Here is a 20,406-nt window from a genome sequence, read left to right on the forward strand (position 1 = left end):
CTGGGTAAAAAACTGGCTGGATGGCCGGGCTCAAAGAGTTGTGGTGAATGGAGTTAAATCCAGTTGGTGGCCAGTCACAAGTGGTGTTCCCCAGGGCTCACTAAAGGGGCCAGTTCTGTTCAATATCTTTATCAATGATCTGGATGAGGGGATCAAGTGCTCCCTCATTAAGCTTGCACACAACACCAAGCTGGGCGGGAGTGTTGATCTGCTCGAGGGTAGGAAGGCTCTGCAGAGGGACCTGGACAGGCTGGATTGATGGGGCGAGGCCAATTGTATGAGGTTCAACAAGGCCAAGTGCCGGGTCCTGCACTTGGGTCACAACAACCCTATGCAACGCTACAGGCTTGGGGAAGAGTGGCTGGAAAGCTGCCCAGAGGAAAAGGACCTGGGGGTGCTGGTTGACAGCCGGCTGAACATGAGCCGGCAGTGTGCCCAGGTGGCCAAGGCGGCCAACGGCATCCTGGCCTCTATCAGAAATAGTGTGGCCAGCAGGAGTAGGGAGGTGATCGTGCCCCTGTACTCGGCACTGGTGAGGCCGCACCTCGAATGCTGTGTTCAGTTTTGGGCCCCTCACTGCAGGAAAGACATTGAGGTGCTGGAGCATGTCCAGAGAAGGGCAACGAAGCTGGTGAAGGAGGTTTAGATTGCATATTAGGAAAAATTTCTTCACCGAAAGGGTTGTCAAGCACTGGAACAGGCTGCCCAGGGAAGTGGTTGAGTCATCCCTGGGGGTATTTAAAAGACATGTAGATGTGGCATTTAGGGACATGGTTTAGTGGGACTTGGCAGTGTTAGGTTTATGGTTGGACTCGATCTTAAAGGTCTTTTCTAACCTAAATGGTTCTATGGTTTTACATACAGGTTGGGGGACAAGAGGCTGGAGGGCAGCCCTGCGGAAAGAGATCTGGGGGTTTGGGTTGATGGCAAGTTGAATGTGAGTCAACAGTGTGTCCTGGCAGCAAAAAGGGCCAACCGTGTCTGGGGGTGCATCAGGCACAGCATAGCTAGCCGGTCGAGGGAGGTGATCGTCCCACTCTACACTGCACTGGTGCAGCCCCACCTCAAGTACTGTGTGCAGTTTTGGGTGCCTCAATGTAAGAAGGACATCAGACTACTAAGAGTGTGTTCAGAGGAGGGCGACCAAGAAGGTGAAAGGCCTTGAAGGCAAGACTTAGGAGAAGTGGCTGAGGTCACTTGGTTTGTTCAGCTTGGAGAAGAGAAGGCTGAGGGGTGACCTCATGGCAGTCTACAGCTTCCTCAAGGGGGGCGGCGGAGGTTCTGATCTCTTCTCTCTGGGGACCAGCAATAGGACAAGAGGACATGGAATGAAGTTGTGTCAGGGGAAGTTCGGGTTGGACATTAGGAAAAGGTTCTTCACTGGGAGGGTGGTCGGTCACTGGAACAGGCTCCCCAGGAAAGTGGTCATGGCATCAAGCCTATGAGAGTTCAAGGAGCATCTGGACGACACTCTTAGTCATATGGTTTAGTTTTAGGTAGTCCTGCAAGGACCAGGGAGTTGGACTTGATGATCCTTATGGGTCCCTTCCAACTCGAGCTATTCTATGATTTTTTTCATGCAGCTTAAAGACTTTTTGCAATGTAGTTTGTATTTAACTAGCTTTTTTAATTGGTTGAAACCATAACTTGCCATAAGACTTCAAGACTTAAATGTGAAACTACTTAGTTGGTATTTTTAGTTGAACAAGAGAATGACTTTTTGATAGAAGGCTTAGCACTTTTAGTAGCATTCATTAGTTCTTCCATAGTTCTGTAAACAAGTGGTTTGTTTTTATGTCAACACTTTTCCTCTGGATGCAGGTGATAAAGAATTAAAAACTGTACAAGGAGTAGTGACAAGATTTTGCCATGATTATGGGATGATAGATGACATGATAATCTTCACGAAGGATGCTGTTACAAAAAACACACCGCTGACTGTTGGACAGGAAGTTACTGCCACTGTTGAAGAGGATAAAACATCGGGTGGCTTGAAGGCCATCAGGGTAAGAGGTGAAGATAAATAGTAGTCTCACTTTCTCTGTAAATCCCTTGAGATTTTCTTTTAGAAGTTACTATAGTTTTAGCCTCCTGAATTCTACAAAATAGGAGAAATTGCCAGCCCTTCACCTAGTGGGGATAAGTTGTTTTGGTTTTTATTATTATTTTATTCCATCTCCTTTAAAATGTTGTTCCTTTAATACTGATTCTCTGAATATAGGTCTAGATGTAGTGAATATGAAACTATTGGTTGAGATAATTGCATCAGAATTTGTTTAATCATACCTAGTTCAAATCCCTGTGTATTACCTTGTTTGAGTCAATTTTATGTTATTGTTATGTAAATGGATAAGAAAATAAAAACAGGGGCTGCAAGTTTACTCTTTTTGCACCAAAGTGAATAAGAATATAAATTTCAAAATTTCCTGTTGTAAAAAATAGGCAGCTTAATGTCATGGGGAGTTATAAAAATGTAGATTTCGGTACCTTTCTTGCCTAACACTTCATTTGTAAATCTACTTCCAACTTGATTATACATTGTCACAACTTTAAATTACTGTGATTTGTTTTAATCGTATAGGCTCAACTCTCAGGTGTCTGTGATAATCTAGCTGAGAAGCTGAGTCAAGTGGCCCTTCTCCATTTAGATATTATGTAAATATGACTGACGCTTTGAAGACTGCCAGCAGTCCAGAAGCAGCTGATAACTGGGTGGTACAGAACCCATCTTCCTGGCTTGTACCTGCATGGCTTAGCTGCATTATGCTTTAAGTACAGCGCTAGAATAGTGTACTTCATTTACTAAACTCACTCTGACCAAAAGCCTGAGCCAAAGCTTAAGCTGCTTGTACAGAGCAAATCACAATGTAACTAGTTTAAAAGTTAACTTGAGTTTTCTAGTAAATCGATGTTTTATAATTAAGCATCTTATCAGCTCATGCAGTCTATAAAGAATGTAATCAGCAAACGTAGTGGCCTCAGGGATCATGCTTCAGATAACAGGAAGGTAATGATTAGTCAAAGTATTCTAATGTAATCTAGTAATCTTATTAGTAAAGTTCTGATATGCAGGTTTAATAAGAGTGTAAGTTACCAGATTGAAGAATTCGTCATTACTGTGTTAAATTAGCAAATTATATAAAAACTGGGGAAAGGAGGTCAAAATCCTGCACTGATTAGCATATAGTGTTTCTGATTCCTCATACCTTTCTTTTATGCACCATTCTGATTTTGGTACTTCAGAGATGTTTTGGTCAGTTGCCAGCAGTGTCCAGACATAACCAGCTGTCATGTGGAAGTGAGTTTGTACTATTTTGACACATTCGGTAATTCTGTGGTACCAAGTGGCGTATATTAAGAGTGAATTGCAGTTCTGCTGAAACTGCTGGTATCTCTGTGGTAATGTACTGTACATTTTTCAGAACTAGTCTGTTGACCAATCCTGAAACTGTTCATACTAATGGTGGGTAAACACATACCTTTAAAAATACTTTCATCTGTCACCATGGGATTACTCCTTATTTGTATTTCTCTTCTGTTAGACATGGCTCTTCTCTTGATGATAAACTTGAGCAGTTGAAGCTCCACTAGATTTTTCTGTGCACTCTTTTGAAAAGAGCTTCATGGCTTTTAATTAAGGCCCTGAATATCAGCTGAGGCATTGACATGTCTATGGAAAGCAAGGTTATATGGTTTACTGTCTTCCTCGCTCCCTATCCCCATCAAAATTTGAGGAATTGACCCATGTGTTTTAATTTCTCAGGTGTCTGAAGGTCAGGCTAACTCAAACTACTGAACGCTTGGAAATCCAGGGGGTCAAGTACATGTGCAGAGGCCTCTACAGTATCTGTAATGTGCAGGACATGTAACTGCTGGAGTGTCATTACTGCATAAAACATCTGATTAAAATTGAGGAAAGGAGGATGCGTATTGTGGAGGGCATGTATTATGTACATTAAGCTCACATACACATCTATAACTGGAAGTATAATAAAAATTTTAACTCTGCCTGCTGATGGTACTTAGGTTTTGAAGAGCTGCACTTAAGGCCAGTAGAGTCTCTGTAAAGAATAACCAGATACCATCATAGGCTGCTTTGTGAGTGGCCACATGAGCAGTTTAGTACAATACAGTTCCATTTACTGTAACGGTCTTCCTTTGAGTATGACTGCGTGGATGAAGGAGAAGTGAAGGTTTGTCTTGAGAAAGAGTTGTCTCCTGTAAAACACATGTCTAGAAAGTTACTTCGTTTTATTATATTTCTCACCTTTTTTGCCTTGAATTTAAAAATGTTTCTAGGATTCAAAGCTCTAACTTCATCAGCCGCTATAGCTGTTAATCTTGGGGAAAGATCTTTATCTAATTAACCTATAAATAGGAAACCAATTCAAAGATGCTGGATGCCTGCTGAAAGCCTTTTTTGTAATCGTTATTCATCAATAATAAATATGCTTTTCATCTGAACATGATAATAGTTATGAGATGTATGCCAGGCTAACAGAGAAGACAAATTTTCTGGCTGAAGTAATGAATTGAACATGATAAACTCCCTAGAGGCTGGACTTAAGCTTGAAATAAATGCAGACCTCTGAGAATTTTTTTTTCTCTCATGGTTGAATTGGCAGTAACTGTACTGTGTTTGATAAAATGAAGTTGACTAGAAATGTGACTTCTCAAGTAGGAGTAGACAGATAATAAAAATGCTAGAAGAGTAACTTGATTTGTGTTTTACTCTGTGTAACGTTTGGGGGTTTAGATGCATTTTTATATATTCGTGAAATCTGTAGACTACTGAGGAAATGCGTTAGAGTTACTTGTATGGACTTTTTTCAAGCTCTGTTGATGGCTTGGTAGTAACTAATGATCTCATGAAAACTGTTTCTGAGATGTTGGCAGCTAATAATCAACTTTATGTTGTTTTTTTTTTAATCTGGGTTTGTTAGGCATCTGGTTTTTAATACTTTATTTCAGGAAGATTTAAAATGTTGCATGCTTCCATTTTTCTCTGTTCTGTCCTTCCTTTAACTCAGAATAGCAACAAGAACAATTCCTGAAGGCTAAAGTATAGAAGTTGTTTCATATTAAAGATTAGAACTATGTAAGAGAGCAACACTAAGCAGTAAAATGAACTCCAGTAACATACAAAATTTTGAGGGGAGTTTTTCTTAGCAAATCCATTTTAGTTTTGAAACCAATGCAGTTTCATTGATTAAATAAAACTGAAGAAAGAATATTAGTGGGGAGGGAGTTTTATTGAATGATCTAAAATGAAACATAGAACGAAAGTGAAAGAGAAGTCTTGTTTCTAAAATATTACCAGCTGTAGTGCTGTCAAAAACTTAGCGTCTTGTAAGATAACCTTATGTCTTGTCTTTTTGGGTTTTTTGTTTTTCTGGGGTTTTTTGTTGTTGTTTTTGTCTGTGGTTTTTTTTAAGTTGAATGACTTTCTTACATGAAAACTAAATACTGTAAGTCCAGCCAGCAATTTCAGTGCAGGTTGGTAAAATAGTACTTGCACACACAGTCAAAAAATAAATTAGTTTAAATCTTCTTTCTCCTTCCTTGTTTTCCATCTGACTGACATCTTTCACAATACTGTTGAAATATTGTCATCACTCCAAAATACATAAACCTGGTAACTAAGAGACTACATAAGGATCTCCAAAACAATTAGGATATTTTAGCAGTTGTGGGATGTTTTGCTGTATGTGCTAGATAATGGCCTTTTCAGAAGTACTAGGGATAAACATAATAATTTATCTTGTTCCTGTTTGTGATGAGCCATAAGTCCTGCAGGCATCTCAGAAGATCTTTCCCGGCAATGTAGTTTTTGGCTGGATGAGTAGCTTAAAGCCAAGCTTATGGCTAAAGCTGACTGGACTCTATAGGAAGTTAAAGTCCAAGGGCAGTCTTGATTCAATAACCAAGGAGACAAAGCTCATTTCTTCAATCTGTGCTGCAATCTGAGCTCTTTGCAAATAAAAAGGAAAATGGATAACTGCTCTTTTCAAAGATGTGAGGGGGACAGGGGGGGAAAGCATCAAAGTTACTGTTGAGCAATAACCATTACTATGATGGGCTTCCTGCATAAGGAGTCTAGGGTTCCCACTTTTGGTCCCAAGATTTTGTCTGTGTTACTGATGTAAAATATCTAATTTCAGAAGAACAGCAGTAGTCTCCTTTCTCCAAAGGGTCTGTTCTAAGTACTTGGATAAAAAACTAAGCTCACTCTGTACTCTGTGATAAACCTTGAATTACTTTCCATGTAGTGGCACAAAGATGGGATACCCTGAGAGTTTGCTCAGAACAACCAACAGCATTTCAATCATAGTCTTTTTTGGGCAGAGGGAAGGAAGTCAGTCTCTTTTTCATCCCCTAGGCAGAGGAAAAAATTTAGCTTCCTGACAAGCATAACGATTAAATATTATACAAAATTGTGCTTGGGCACCAATACTATCTCCTTCCAAAAAAATGAGATATTACCACTTAACTTTGTTTTTTAAGTGACCTAAAAGATACTCCTCTAATTTCAGAAATGAGTGCAGGCTCTACAGCCTGAGCTGCCAATATGCAGTTTTGGGGAGAATCTGGAAGGTGCAGTTTAAACTTCTGTGATGTCAGTGGTGGTTTTATATTATCTGCTTTACAGAAGAATGTGGTCAGCCTTGGGTGGACCTTTGCGCAGTATATTGTTTCAAGTGCCGTTTGGAGCTACTTGCCTTGTGTTTTGGAAAGATCCTAGCTCAGAAGTCTGGATTTCAGTTTATTTGAGGTCAAGTCTAACTAAATTCTGTACTGAACAGTTAGAGGTTCTGTTGCAGGCTCTACCAGGCTACTACCAGTGGTAGTAGGAAGGCCATTTTGAACTAGTACGAGGAACAACTTTACAGTTTTATTGGTCGAGGAAAGCTAAGTTGAGAAATATCAAAAGAAAATGTATGTTGGGAGGTTTAAGGTGTTTTCATGTGTTGAAAGCATTTCCTTAGGTCTACAAATTACTTTCAAGTATAACTCCATATGTAACTTACATTAAATGTAAATTTACTAGTCTTCTGTGGAACAGTGTAATTGCTTATTCAGATTCTATACGTATGAAGCCATATAAATTGCTTACGAGGAAGTTTGATATTCTCAGATGTTCTTGGTGAATGTGAAGATATGTCTGTCAGACTGGAGCAAAACAGATTTTTTTTTTTTACAATGAGTTTTCATGTCATTGAAAAGAATACCATGTAATAATAGTTCTTTTAATGCAATATAACCATATTGACTGAAAAATAAATAGTTATATAATTTAACTGTAATGTTTGCAAACTCTGGAGTAGCGGTAGACATAGGCTATTATTACTAGCCTATGTAATATTTATGATGTTCAACAAAGTAAATCCTATAGAAATTAGGATCATAGTATAGTTCAGATTGGACCAGACGTCAGGAGGTTTCTAGTCCAACCTCCTGCTCAGCTTGTGGTCAGCCTGATCAGGTGACTCAGGGCTTTATCCAGTCAGATCATGAAGACCTCCAAGGATGGAGAGAGACTGCACAGCCTCTCTGGGCAACTTCTTCCAATGCTTGACTCTCCTCGTGGTGAAAAAATTTTTCACTATATCCAGCCTGAAGAGTTCTTGTTTCAATTTATGCCCACATGAAGGCTCTGTGTTCCTGATGACCTACCATTAGGTAGTGGGGGGCTGCTGTTAGGTCTGCCTGAAGTTAGGCTGGACAAGCCCATCTCTCAACTTCCCCTTCCAGGGCAACTGCTCCAGCACCCAACCACCCTACAGTGAACTTGTCTAGTTGATTGATGTCTGTGGAGTCAAAACTGCGCACAGTATTATAGATGTCGTCTTAAGAGTGCTGAATAAAGGGGGATAATCACTTCCCTTAACTGGCTTTTTATGTCACAGTGTATTTTGTAAGCTTCCTGAAATAAACTGATTTAGACTAGTAATTAGTCTAGTCTAGACTAGTACACCTGTTGTTGGGGTTACATTTCATTTGTCTAAACAGTATAGTGTTTAAAGTGAACAGTTGTCCTGGTTCCAGCTGGGACAGGGTTAACTTTCTTCCCAGTAGCCTGGGGGGTGTGCTGTGTTTTGGGTTCGGTGTGAAAGGAGCGTTGATGGCCCATTGATGCTTTGGCTGTTGCTGGGTGATGCTTGCACCGGGAGGGGGGAGCACAGCCGGGGTGGTGGACCCAGCTGGCCAATGGGGTATTCTATACCATGTGACATCATGCTCAGTATAAAAACCAGGTGTGTGGGGGGGCTCGCCCCCCGTTCGTGACACGCGGTCAGCGGTCGGTGAGCGGTTCTGTTGTGCATTGCCTGCTTTGTGTATTCTGTTATTGTTGTTGTTCTCACTGTTATTATTACTGTTCTACTTAGTTTTATTTCAATTATTAAACTGTTTTTATCTCAACCCGGGAGCTTTCCTACTTGTGCCCTCCCGATTCTCTCCCCCATCCCACCGGGGGGGGTGATCGAGCGGCTGCGTGGCGTTTATTTTCGCTGGCTGGGGTTAAACCACGACAACAGTATAATTGTCACTGCAATGGAGTGTGCTGGGATAAGACCACCAGTCCAGCTGTTAGCTCCACAGTGGGAATATATGACACCAGGTACATAGAAGGTGTCCTTGTCCTAGCCAAGGACGAGTCTCCGTCCATAACACTATGTACTTTCACGTGGAATTTCTTGCCAGTTCCTTTGCTAAGCAAGTCTGCATTGTAAGAGGAGCCAACTCGCAGGCTAGTTCAGGTAGCTTCCCTCACCAATTTTTATTTTGGGATGATGCATCGGATTCTGGAATAGGATCCATGTGATCAAGACAAAGCAGTTAACGCTCTAACTGTTACTTTTTGTTTTGTAATGCATGTGTTCCTTGTGAAAATTGTGCCTCCAAGAAGTGCACCACAGAAAGGTAGTAATAACATTTAAGTGTAAAAGTCTTAATGTTTATGAGAAGTGTGGCTATAGGAGGACTGTTTTCCATCTGTGCACAAATGCTGATCTGTAAGAGAAAGATGGCACTGTATAGTGTCTTTTGTCAGTGTATTACTTTTTTCACATTATACATTAAGGAAATACTTTTTATTCAGAGTTGCTAATCTTCATGTAGAAGTGAAAACACTACATCTAACTATTTTTTTTTTCTTTTCTGTCCCGTTGTGGTTTTTTTAGTTACTCCCTTATCTGCGTTATTCTAGTTTTCCACTCAGTTTCTTTATTCTGGTTGTGAATTTGTAAGCACTTGGCTTTCTGAAATAAGCTGTTAATTTAATGATCTGACCTGTGCACTTATACTACAGTTCATGGAAAAAGTTGTCCACGGGCATTTCATTCACTGTATTTGTTTAATCACTGCAGAGATACCTTGTACACTTTCTTCATTCTTTCCTACATCCTTATCCTCATAAGCCTCACAAAAGAAGAATTTGATATCTCTCTTCTGCTTTATGACACAGTGTAATTTCTCTACATACCATCTGGAGTCAGCAGTTCTTGCTTAAAGGTAGTAAGTGCTTTTGCCCAGTGGCATTGGCATTGTTACTGGCCCCGGCAGTCCTTGTAGAGAGCAAGGAAGCTCTTAAGAACAAGTGTTTGAACTGCAGAGTGGAGACTCCTGAACCCATGATGGTGGTGGGCCTTTGGGAGCAAGGAAGAGAACTCGCGGTTCTAGGAATTCTAGTAATTAAGAGCAGAGATGCTATATCCTTGCCCCAGCATAGCTGGGGGGGGAAATGGTTTGTATACATTGATATTTTGTAGCTTGTGTTCTGCAGAGGGCTGTTTAAGCAGGTAAACTTACATTTGGGGTGATGATACGGAGAGTCTGTAAGAAGCAGTTCTTTAGGGGTTTTTTTGTTCAAATTATTAAAGAATGACTGAGGGGCAATCTGAAATACATACAGTGTTTATAAACAGCATCTTGAAAACTTTTTTTTTTTGCTTTCTGAAATAGTGATGTTCTAGTTCCTCTTATGTACAATCAGATTGCTGGGGGGACGGTCCTCTTGTCAATATGAAGAAAAGTCTTTAAGTAAACCTAAAGCAAGGGAAGCATGAGAAAGATTTCACAAATTGACATGTAATTATAGTAGTTGTCAGTGTTGCAGCATACAGCAGACTTCTTAAAAGAGAAGTTACTTACTGTTTACTACTCATGTTTTTTGTGTACAAAAATGAACATCTACAGTGAGTATAAAATTGTCTAATAAGGAGCTTGACTTCCATAAGCAGTTGAAGTTCTGATATTTATTGTAGGCATATATGTTTAACATATAATTCTAAGTATCAGCTGTTTGAATGTTGGGATGTTTTTATATTAATAGGTAGACTCCATCAAGAATACATGGAGAGACTCCAATCCTACTTGTGATGCTTCTGAACTAAATACGAAAATATTAATTGGCAATATTACCTCTCTCTCTAAGGGTGGTGGCTATATTAATCAGAATACTTTTTTTGCAATGGAAGACGTCTGTGAAGGTGTGTAGGGGCTTTCGTATTTGTTCTTCCTTAATTTTTTTATAAGTACAATAGAAATACCTTCTGATAAACTTGCAGTCCACATCCCAGATAAGTTCTAATAATGTTTGTGAAACAAACATAGGGATTTGGGTGAAAAAAGCTACCTGTTCATTCTCACTGAGCATAAGTTTCATGCAGTGATGTAAGCATAAGTTACATGTAAGCAAGTGTATTTTCCCACTAGCATCTCTTACGTAGTTTGTCATAACCTGCTGGAGGAAGAACTGCGAAGAGAAGTTTGAACTCGGTAGATCTGAATAATGCATTGTATTCTGTGTGGGAGTAATGCAAATGTCATCAGTAGCAATTAAACTTGAGAAATGTTCTGTTTTATGTAGGTTTCAAACCTTGTGAAGGTGACTGGGTGCAAGCAAAATATTTTGTTAACCCGACAACATGGAACAGTGAAGCAGTTGCTGTAAAGCCTTTGAGATATAAGCGAGTAGACAAGGTAGATGTTCTGCACATTGTTTCTGGCAAGAGGAATCTTGTGTGAAGTGGGGTTTTGAAGGTGGTTTTAAGTTGCTAATATTGGTAGATCTTCTATAACACATCTTTAATTAAAAGATAAAACATAAACTCATCCATTTATAGGATTATTTCTAAAATAACAAAGCTTCTTGAAAAAGCATATAAATTTTGGTTAGAACAGGAAGAGTAACTTATTTACTGGCTATCAATTGTTGATTCGGATGCTTACTGTTGTTTTAATTACATTGGTTGTCATGAGGATGTGTGGATTTTCAAACTTTTTTAAGAAGTAATGACTGTGGAATTTATTATGTTTACTTTAATTTATCCAAGTGTTTTGGCTTAAAAACAACCGTTGTCCCTTTTTTTATTTTAACAAAAATATTTGTTCCCTATAGGAATACATATATTAGGTTTATGGTTTATTGTATTTGCCTTAACTGTGTATATTGAATATTTGCATGTCAAGCATAGGAAAAAAATTTCTTCTTTTGTGACTGCTAGTATTGAAGTATAAATTAGAGAAGTTGGTAAGTCAAAGACAGGTATCATGATTAAGTCAAATGTACATCTTGTAGTATGCACTTAAGTGGAACCTAATGCTTATCTGAAGTACCTGTGTTTCTTTACACTTTTAAGTCTAAAGACAAGCACAGTGATTCTAGGTTAGACCTACAAGTCTACCTCCCATGAATAACTGAAACTTCAGAATGCAGCTCTGTTAATGCTAGAAAGATTGTTGCAGGAAAAAACTATGCAATGGTAGTATGGCTGTTAGCTTAAGCAGATAATATCAATTAACACTGAATAACTGTTACAGGTTCGCATTTCCAGCATCTGTGGAAGAAGTGGTACAGTAGATGAGAGTATATTTTTCACTTTGGATTCATTGAGACTTCCTGATGGCTATTCACCTTGTAGACATGATCTAGTGAACACAATTGTGGTGGAGAGCAATCAGTCGTGTTATATTTGGAGAGCTCTCTGCTTGGTGCCAGTCAGCCAGGATGGGTAATATTCATTCTTTCATTCTCTTTCTGCTCAATAACAACTAGAGATGAATTGTAATTATGCAGCTTAAATTTTGTTCTGTCTATTAAGCGAGAAATACTGTGAATTCGTCACTAGTTGACTAGAAGTCATCATAGGTCATTGGGAAGCTCAGAGGTGATATGATTTGGCCCTTGCTTTTTCTTCCTTTGCAGAAGATGGCGATATTTGTGCTTACTAGAGAAGCAAAACTAGTAGCAGCTGAGCTCAGGCATATTGCTAGGCAAGGAAGGAATTTTGCATGGTTTTGTTAGAAAAATGCCAAGCTCATGTTCTTACCTTGTGTTTTTTCTAATCTATGTCCTTTCAAACTTTACTATTTGAAAACTATTCTCAGTGAAACTGATGTAAAATGGATGTTTCTTTAATCCATTTTGCCTAAGTTGTAGTGATTCTTCAGATACCTGTCCTAAGTGGAATAGTTTAATGATCTGAAAAATAGAGATTTGTTGGGCTTGCAAATATCAAACTGAGAGGTTCTGCAGGCACTTTAGATGGCATATATGTTGTGAGGAGGATCTGGACAGATTGCAGAAAAGGATGGAAAAAGTACATGATGTTCAGTGTGAAGAAGCAAAATTTTGTGAAATAATCAACTGCACAAATGTAGAATGGGCAACAACTAGTCAGTAGCAGTTCTGCAGCAAAGATCCGGAGTTTGACTGGCGAGTTTAAGTATCTGTCTTGTGAAAAATACAAATACTGCCCAAAAGTATATAAATAGGGCTGTTACCTGTAAAATCTGTCACTCTCAGTGCTAACAAGCCCTTGGTAGGATTACCGAGTCTGATTCTGCGGGCCAAAAATAAGCTGTCAACCACTTGGAAAGTCCAAAGGAGGGCAAAAAGGACCTTCTGATCTCTCTCAAACATAGTCTTTGGGATAACTTGCCTTGTTCGATCTCTAGGAAGTATAGCTAAGGGCAGTACATACGTCTTCAAAGGAATGATGAAGAATGGAATAAGCTGTTTTGACTGGAGATAACGGATATAATAGATGTAAATTGTACCTAGATAAAGCTTCAAGTGTTTACATGACTTTGCACAACAGTACAATTTGTTCACTTATTTTTTTCAGTTGGACCTATTTTTAATGATGGATTTTATAAAGAAAATTATTACCAAAGCCAAGTTATAAAAGTAGACCTTAAGGTTGATTTCTCAGTTTTACTCTATTTCCTACCATACCAAAAAATTGAGGCAGCTTAAGCTGCAATGGGAGACATCTAGTGGGCTTTGCTAGTAAATTGATGTAGCTAATAAAGAACAGCTGCAGTCATTTTCTACTTTATTATATTAGATAACTAAGGAATACTTAGGGTGTGTAAATATGGGTGAGATTATTAAAATATTTCCAAGTTATTTTCATGCCATTTTAAGAAACTATTCAGTTAGATAATTGTAGACCATTTTTTAAATGGTTCTACAGGTAGCTGACACTGCAAGGTTAGAGCTCTGGTCACTGTCTCAGACAGGGAAGAGCATGTGACTTTGGTTTCATAGGCATTTTTCATCAGTAGTACATGTGATAGTAGTTTTTAAGGGTGCTTTTTGTTTTTCAGCTTTTTTAACTGCTTCTTCAGTTTGCTGCTTTCAGATTGTGGCAGTAAGCAGAAGCCATAAGTGCTTGGCGTACATGTTGAAACACTTCCAGTCTAGCCACTTTATCTCTTAAGCTGCAGTGCTAATCAGGGCTCTTGCTAAGGAGTTACTCTTTGTTGTTTTTTGGTTCAGCTCCCAAAGAGATCCATAACAGCTTCAGTCACCATTTGATTCAGCTCTTCAGCAAAGATTAGCTAGCTTCTTAATTATTTTAGTCTTATATCCAAAGTTTTATGCTCGTTTATTATGCTGCTGACAAAAGGCTTGTTGTTTTTAATTTGCTGCTTAAATTAGTAAAGGTAATCTAATTGTCTTGGAAGTATAAGTAGCTGAGAAGAAGTGAATCCTCCCATCTGCGTCTTCCTAAATACTGAGACTATGCTTTGGTATTGTGTTTCTTAAACTTGTGCTGAATCAAAGATATTTGCTGAGTCTATTTGTGTTTCAAAATTGCTAGCTAAAATTATTTTTACAGACCATCTCTCTCTAATGGAGTCAATCTGGATGAACCTTATGAAAACTTAATGAGAGACAAAGGAGGGTTGGAAGTATCAAGAATGACTAATTTTGGAACTCTGAAGCAGGGGGAATCTAAAAGAATGATCATTTGGATAGAGTAAGCCTTTCTGATTGTTCTGAGCTTGCTTTCTTTCCATCACTTCATAGTTTGTAAACATGTCTTTCATACAGAAGCCTTTCATAGTTGAAGCCTGTGGTTCACGGTCTTCAAGTAACCCCCAAATACTATGGAATTAAAGAGAATTTCATATTGAATTTAATGTCTTTAGGATAGTCTTTTTATGGAGCACCTATCGTAGATAGTGCTTTGAGACTCCTCAATCCTATGTGTCTCTTCAATCCTAATAAAATCCTTTCTGGAATGAGGATTGAAGAAAATGCTTTTACTTGCAAGTGTGTTTAATTTAAACTGCAGATATGCTGTCATCTTCAAAATCTTAGAACGAGGACTGTTGCATACTCATGTATTAAAAGCAGGCCAGATTTTTTTCTAATTTTTTTTTTTAAACTTGTATGCTGAAGAACTATGTTGGTGTATCCTTGAGGGTGTTTTGTTTTGGTCGTTTTCTTTTGTGTTTTGGGTTTTTTCACATCTGGGCATAGAGGCTTAAATGAAGTCACACCTGAATACCCTCTGTTTGTTGCTATGTGCTCTTTCCTAAGAGTTAGTTACCCAATGATAAATTTTAAGTTACCATAGGTTTGTTATACACAGTATTTCTGTATGCTTCATATGGTAGCTGATATGACCTGGAAATATTAACATTTAGCAGAGGTCCTGGTCCTCATGAGTTAGAAGCAGCAGTGCAATTTCTTTCTGATAGCAGTTATGAAACACTGGTGAACTAACCTGCTACAGCCAGTTGTATTTGACTTCAGGTAGAATTAAGCTTCCCAAGAACATTAACTATGCATTTAATTATGTAATTAATTAACTTCTAGGAATAAAGGGAGTGTACCACAGTCCTTAATCAGCTGCAGATTAGCTGCATGGGTGAAAGACAAGCAATTCAGTTTTCAGATTCCTCAAAAATGTGAGAACGGTCCAGAAGCATATCCGTCATCTTTTCCAATAAATCAAGAAAACTTCTCAAAAGCTGCAATTAATTCATATAACGACAGTGGAGGAACAACATATGAGTCATTGAACAATACATCCATTATGAAGAATGGAGTCATTCCAGGTACTGTGAAATGTTAACATGAATGCTGAGTGCTAACTCCTCAGAAGACCTGTAGGTTTGTTTGAGAAGGCTTGCCTATGCTAGTGATAGCAATTGTGGTAACAGAATTTATTATAATCTGTTTACTACAGAAGGAATTAATTCTCAGAATACAAATTTATCAAGGACGAAAGAAAACTTTTCCTTGGTGAAAAATGAAAATCTACATAATGGAGAAAATGAGCAACAAGAAGATGTGGAACAACCAATAAATCATGTCAATATTACTGGAGAAATTGTCATACCACCAGGTGGAAAAACGTTCATAGTGATCATATGCACAGCTGTGTAAGTATTTCTTTCCATTGGTTCTGACCAATACAATGGAAACAAGTCATAAAAATTGACTTAATAGTTCCTTTATTCTGGACACAGTTCTCTTTTTGGTGTAGAATAAAGTAAGCCAGTACATATTAGCAAATTATGTGGAAACCTATATTAGACCTTGAAAGTAGTTAGCATTTTAATGCTTGATTCTGATTTTTGTCAAAAGAAAATGGTAGCAGTAAATGAAGAAATATAGTGGGAGTAGATAACTTCTCTAAAAAAACACAGTAAGGTGAAGATAATGCCTATAGCTGGTTATATTCTTTTCAGGAAACCCATTGCTTGATGAGCTCTAGAGCCAATGTAGATTTCCTGGGAATTTTTGTTTTATGTCTGATGTGTTTATTCCAGTCTCGGTACCCTGATGTCATATTCATGTTGCTACATGCCTCAATCTCAAGTTTCCCTGTCCTGTGATATTAAATGCAGGTTATGTATGCTGAAATAAAAAAGAAAAAAAACTTTCCTCCTTGAAGGTGTAATTTGTAGAGGAAGTGGTTTGCAGATCTTAGAAAACCCTTAAAAAACAAAAATACTTCACTGTACAAAATACTTCATGGATTTAGTTAAGAATAAAACGTGTCTTTGTGTGACCTCTTTCAGAATTCAAGTAGGAATCTCATGCTGGAAAGCTTACTTTCATGTACTTTTCAGTTGCTTCCAGCTGTAACTCTACAAACTTTGTGTACCACAACCATTGATTCTTATGATGATAATTTAAAAGTTGGGCAGGGGAACACAAGGTCAAATAGTTTCATTCATCAAAGTAACACTGCATTAACTTTCATGCTACTTCTGTTACCATTTTAAATAGTAAGGCAAGGGGTAGAAATTTTCTTAGGAGGATGATTTAGCTGCAATTTGAAAGATAAGCTGCAGGCATGGCCTGCCTTTCTGGAGAAAGACACGTGTAGAAATAACAATTTATATTTCACTGTAGATCTGTAAATGCCACAAAGTCTGGTAATCTTCTAATAATACAGAACAATCCACACAAAACTCCATGGGAGGCTGCAGCATGAAGGTAACAAGTGCTTGCTGGCCACTTAAGAGACCATAGAGACTGCAAATTTAGACCATAAATCTGGACAGTTCAGTGACTGCACAGAGTTCGTGTATCAGAGAAAACCAAGCTAGAGCTTTAACCTGAGCAGGTAGTATTAGTTGGCATGAAAAAGTGATACTCCTGCCAAAGAGAAAATAAGCTGGAATCCTTCTGGGATGCTTTTGTTTCAGGCACATAGTAACAGTAATAGTGTTGAACCATGTAGGTAGTGCTGAGGAGAGAATTGGGCTCTGGGTAGTGCTGGGGTGAGTTCATTAAGGAATTTCAGAGCAGATGGTGTGTGTTAGATCTCTTTAAGTTCCTTAGAAACCAATCTGAAGAAACTTCTCTCTAATCTGTTCTCTGTCACTCCCCAAGCACCGCTTACACGTATAAAGTGCATTTTTCAGAAATAAAGGATCTTTCCTACTTTCTCCACTTGATGTGTTTACAGTTAGGGTTCAGTTCTGAGTAGCCTTAAGCAAGGTGGAGCAAAGCTGTTGCTGCAAACAGTGAAGGGATATGCTTCAGGTTCCTGTGATGGAAATGTTTGGCTAATCTTTTTCAGTAACAGTAATTCCAAGATGTTCCTTGTGACAGAAGTATTAATTCTGTACCAAGTATGTTGAGGGGAGGGATTTTGCTCTTTACCCAAGCTTTTGATGAAATTGGGGTTTTGAGATTTTTAGTCATCTTTTTTTTTTTTTAAATTTTTATTTAATTATTTATGATACCTGGATTGAACTCGGGGGGGGGGGAGTAAGTGTGAGGAATTACTGTAAGTTAGCAGATCTCATATGTTAGTGAAATGAGAATCTACAATTTTATTTTAAAAAATACTTACGGCTGAGGAAAATTAAGTGTGAACACGATGGTTTTAAGAACATAACTTCTGCTTACTTGAAGAAATCCTGGGTACAGTAAAGAACTCCTGTTGCTTGGTTTTTCTGATTTTACTGTTGGACGCTATATTGAAGCCACTGTAACAAATGAAGAAGAATTACTAATAGCACCTGTGGAACCATTTTCTCCAAGAAAGCCTAAAATTATTCCAGAACCTCAGCCAAGGAAGACAACAGTGGTTGCCCCTAAATACAGAAGGTACTGTGAATTAGAGCAAAAAATAACACTACCTAATACTGCTCTATTTAGTATTGCTATGTCTGTTCTGTAATGCTGACAAAGAAAATGGGAAACTGGGAAAGACTGTACATGTTCATATATGTATGTTGTAAACAAGATAATTGTAGACATTACTGACAGAAGAGGTTGTTTTGATAATGAACCGCTTGATTTCTTTGTAGATTTGTCAGACAGGACCTCTTTTTACTATATAATGTGATAGACAAGATAAACACTGTTGGATAGTAATCTACAAGTAACAATTGTGTTATTAAGAAAAAAGATGGAAAATCAGAAATAGTTTCCTGAGAGTTAGCTTTTTAACTCCTCAAGCAACTTTGACATCTATATCCGATAAATGTTTCCCATCTTTCATTCAGAACTTTTCCTTTTGCAGATAAGCTTCCATTTTATTAAGTATTTTCTTAGTTATAAAAATATCCCTAAACTGAAAACAGATGTCTTCAAATGTGTGTCATCGTGCAGACACACGATGTTTTCAAATAATCTGTAACTGGAACGCTTATCTTTCTTCCTAGTATAGCAAACTTCTCAATTGTCACCTTGAAGGAATCATTTGGTCTGTCATGTGTGTGTGTTTTGGTTTTATATCCTTGAGATGTGGCATGTTAATTAGCTGTTTTTCACATATATAATTTGAGAAAGCTAAATTGGTATATCATACACTTTTGTTTTAGAAATCACAGAAAGCAGTTGCCAAGCTTTCTCCCGCATTATACCATACCGGATGAGTTAAGAAAATGTGTGGAGCAGAAGTTAGACATACTGACCTTTCAGCCTCTACTAGCAGAGGTACGCAAGTGTATAAAAAAACACATTTTATGTAAGTGTGTGTGTGTGTTCAAGCTGACCTTAATTTAGCAAAAATGTGTAGTCCTTAGTGTTATAGAAGATGATGTAATACTGTTACCAAGTAGACTTAAGACTTTAGTATCCCGTAACTTCTGTGGGTTTCAGTATGTCACAGAATCCAAGCTTACAAGAGCACAAAAAGGTAAATGTGAAAAGCTGAAAAGGGAGTAGAAGTATACTGGGTGCGGGGGGTGGCAGATATTATGGAAGCTGAACAAAGATTCCTCTTCACTCTCACTCTTTAGGCATCATTGGAAATGGGTTTTTGGGGTGTCAGAACAGTAGACCAGGAGCTGTTTCATAGCAAATGAAAGCAGAAATTCTTAAGTTATTGCAACAGAGGATTCTTTTCTGGTTGTTCAAAACTTTTTTTTAAAAAAATCCTTAAATTTAATTCACTATGGCTTGTTCAAGTTCTTCCCGCAAGTATAGGGATTTCAGAATACGTACCAAACCCCCCCCCCCCCCAAAAAAAAAAAAACCCTAAGTCTAACAAGACTATGACAGTGATTCCTTCTCCAAAACTTTGTCCTGATTTCTGGTGGAACATTGCTGCAACTCACTTTTGTTTTTTTTTTCCCCCGAGCTTTTTAAGGACTTGTAAACTGGGGCTTGTACTTAATTTTTCAAAATTGTAAAAGGCTATGTTGTCAGCTTTCTAAACAGCTCACACAAAACCTGAGTTCACAGCATTAAGATAGCAGGTTAGTGATCCTCTCTCAAAAAGAAGATAAAACTCTGTAGTGTTTGAAATAATTTTATACTGAAAGCCTGCCATTAATGGTAACTTTTTTTAACCACATTCTTAAGTTCTGTCTGGTACTGGTGACTGTTTTAAGTCTGCTCCAGAAAGCACTGCTCATTTGCCTTGTATTTGAGTGAGAAGATACCAAATAGAAAGCATTCTGTGCTATCAGTCATTGTTTAGATAGAGCTTTGTACTGTTGGAGAATACCTCTTCAGTGAGAGGCATTAAGCTCTGAGGGAGAAAGTTCAGGTTCTTTCAGCTGGACATAAGTTGTGTAATTATCAGCCAGGGCCAAGACTGACATGACTTTATCTCTTCATCCATCTCTGCCCAGTGTACTTAGATTTTATGCTTTCTGGGATTGCTGAGCATAGAATTCAGTTTGTAGACTGCCCCTGAATTCAGATGTTGAAACTGTCCTTGTAGTAGGGAGAGACTCGGTTAACTCTTCAGCTGACTGGCTATTGTATCTGAGCTCCAAGGACTGTACTGATTCTGCTTTGACTACTGGGGGAGGTTAAAATATTAGCTAGTGTATAGATACATGTATTTAGGTGCCTTAATTGGCAACCCAGTTGCTGCGCAGTCGGTCTTAAGAGGTGTTTTGTATAATGTTAAGAAGAGTGGGTTCAATATCTTAGTGTAGAAGTTACAGCAATAATGTATACTGTTTGTTTTTCAGCATCTTAATCTGGATAATTATAAAGCAAACTTTTCTACCCTCTTGTGGCTTGAAGAGATCCATGCAGAAATGGAGATAAAAGACTTTAATATGAGTGGGGTTACTTTGAAAAGGAATGGGAACTTTTTAGTGTTGGAAGTGCCAGGAGTGGAAGAGGGCAGACCTCACCTAATTACAGGTAGTAATTAATGTGAGTTAAAGCCAAATAACATG

The 20,406-nt window shown here is 38.2% G+C and overlaps 1 protein-coding gene across 1 annotated transcript in view; it reads left to right on the top strand.

The window, feature by feature from the left end:
- The window catches only part of MOV10L1 (Mov10 like RNA helicase 1), a 41,053-nt gene that overhangs the window by 1,951 nt on the left and 18,696 nt on the right, over nucleotides 1–20,406 (top strand). The window contains exons 2-11 of the mRNA XM_075146431.1: nucleotides 1,822–2,006; nucleotides 10,334–10,490; nucleotides 10,871–10,983; nucleotides 11,824–12,014; nucleotides 14,130–14,270; nucleotides 15,116–15,357; nucleotides 15,489–15,684; nucleotides 17,675–17,869; nucleotides 18,589–18,703; nucleotides 20,194–20,371. Of these exons, the coding sequence (XP_075002532.1) occupies nucleotides 1,822–2,006; nucleotides 10,334–10,490; nucleotides 10,871–10,983; nucleotides 11,824–12,014; nucleotides 14,130–14,270; nucleotides 15,116–15,357; nucleotides 15,489–15,684; nucleotides 17,675–17,869; nucleotides 18,589–18,703; nucleotides 20,194–20,371 (1,713 nt within the window). The remainder of the gene's footprint in view (nucleotides 1–1,821; nucleotides 2,007–10,333; nucleotides 10,491–10,870; nucleotides 10,984–11,823; nucleotides 12,015–14,129; nucleotides 14,271–15,115; nucleotides 15,358–15,488; nucleotides 15,685–17,674; nucleotides 17,870–18,588; nucleotides 18,704–20,193; nucleotides 20,372–20,406) is intronic.

The sequence above is a fragment of the Calonectris borealis genome, chromosome 1 (assembly GCF_964195595.1).
Source record: "Calonectris borealis chromosome 1, bCalBor7.hap1.2, whole genome shotgun sequence".
Classification (NCBI taxonomy): domain Eukaryota; kingdom Metazoa; phylum Chordata; class Aves; order Procellariiformes; family Procellariidae; genus Calonectris; species Calonectris borealis.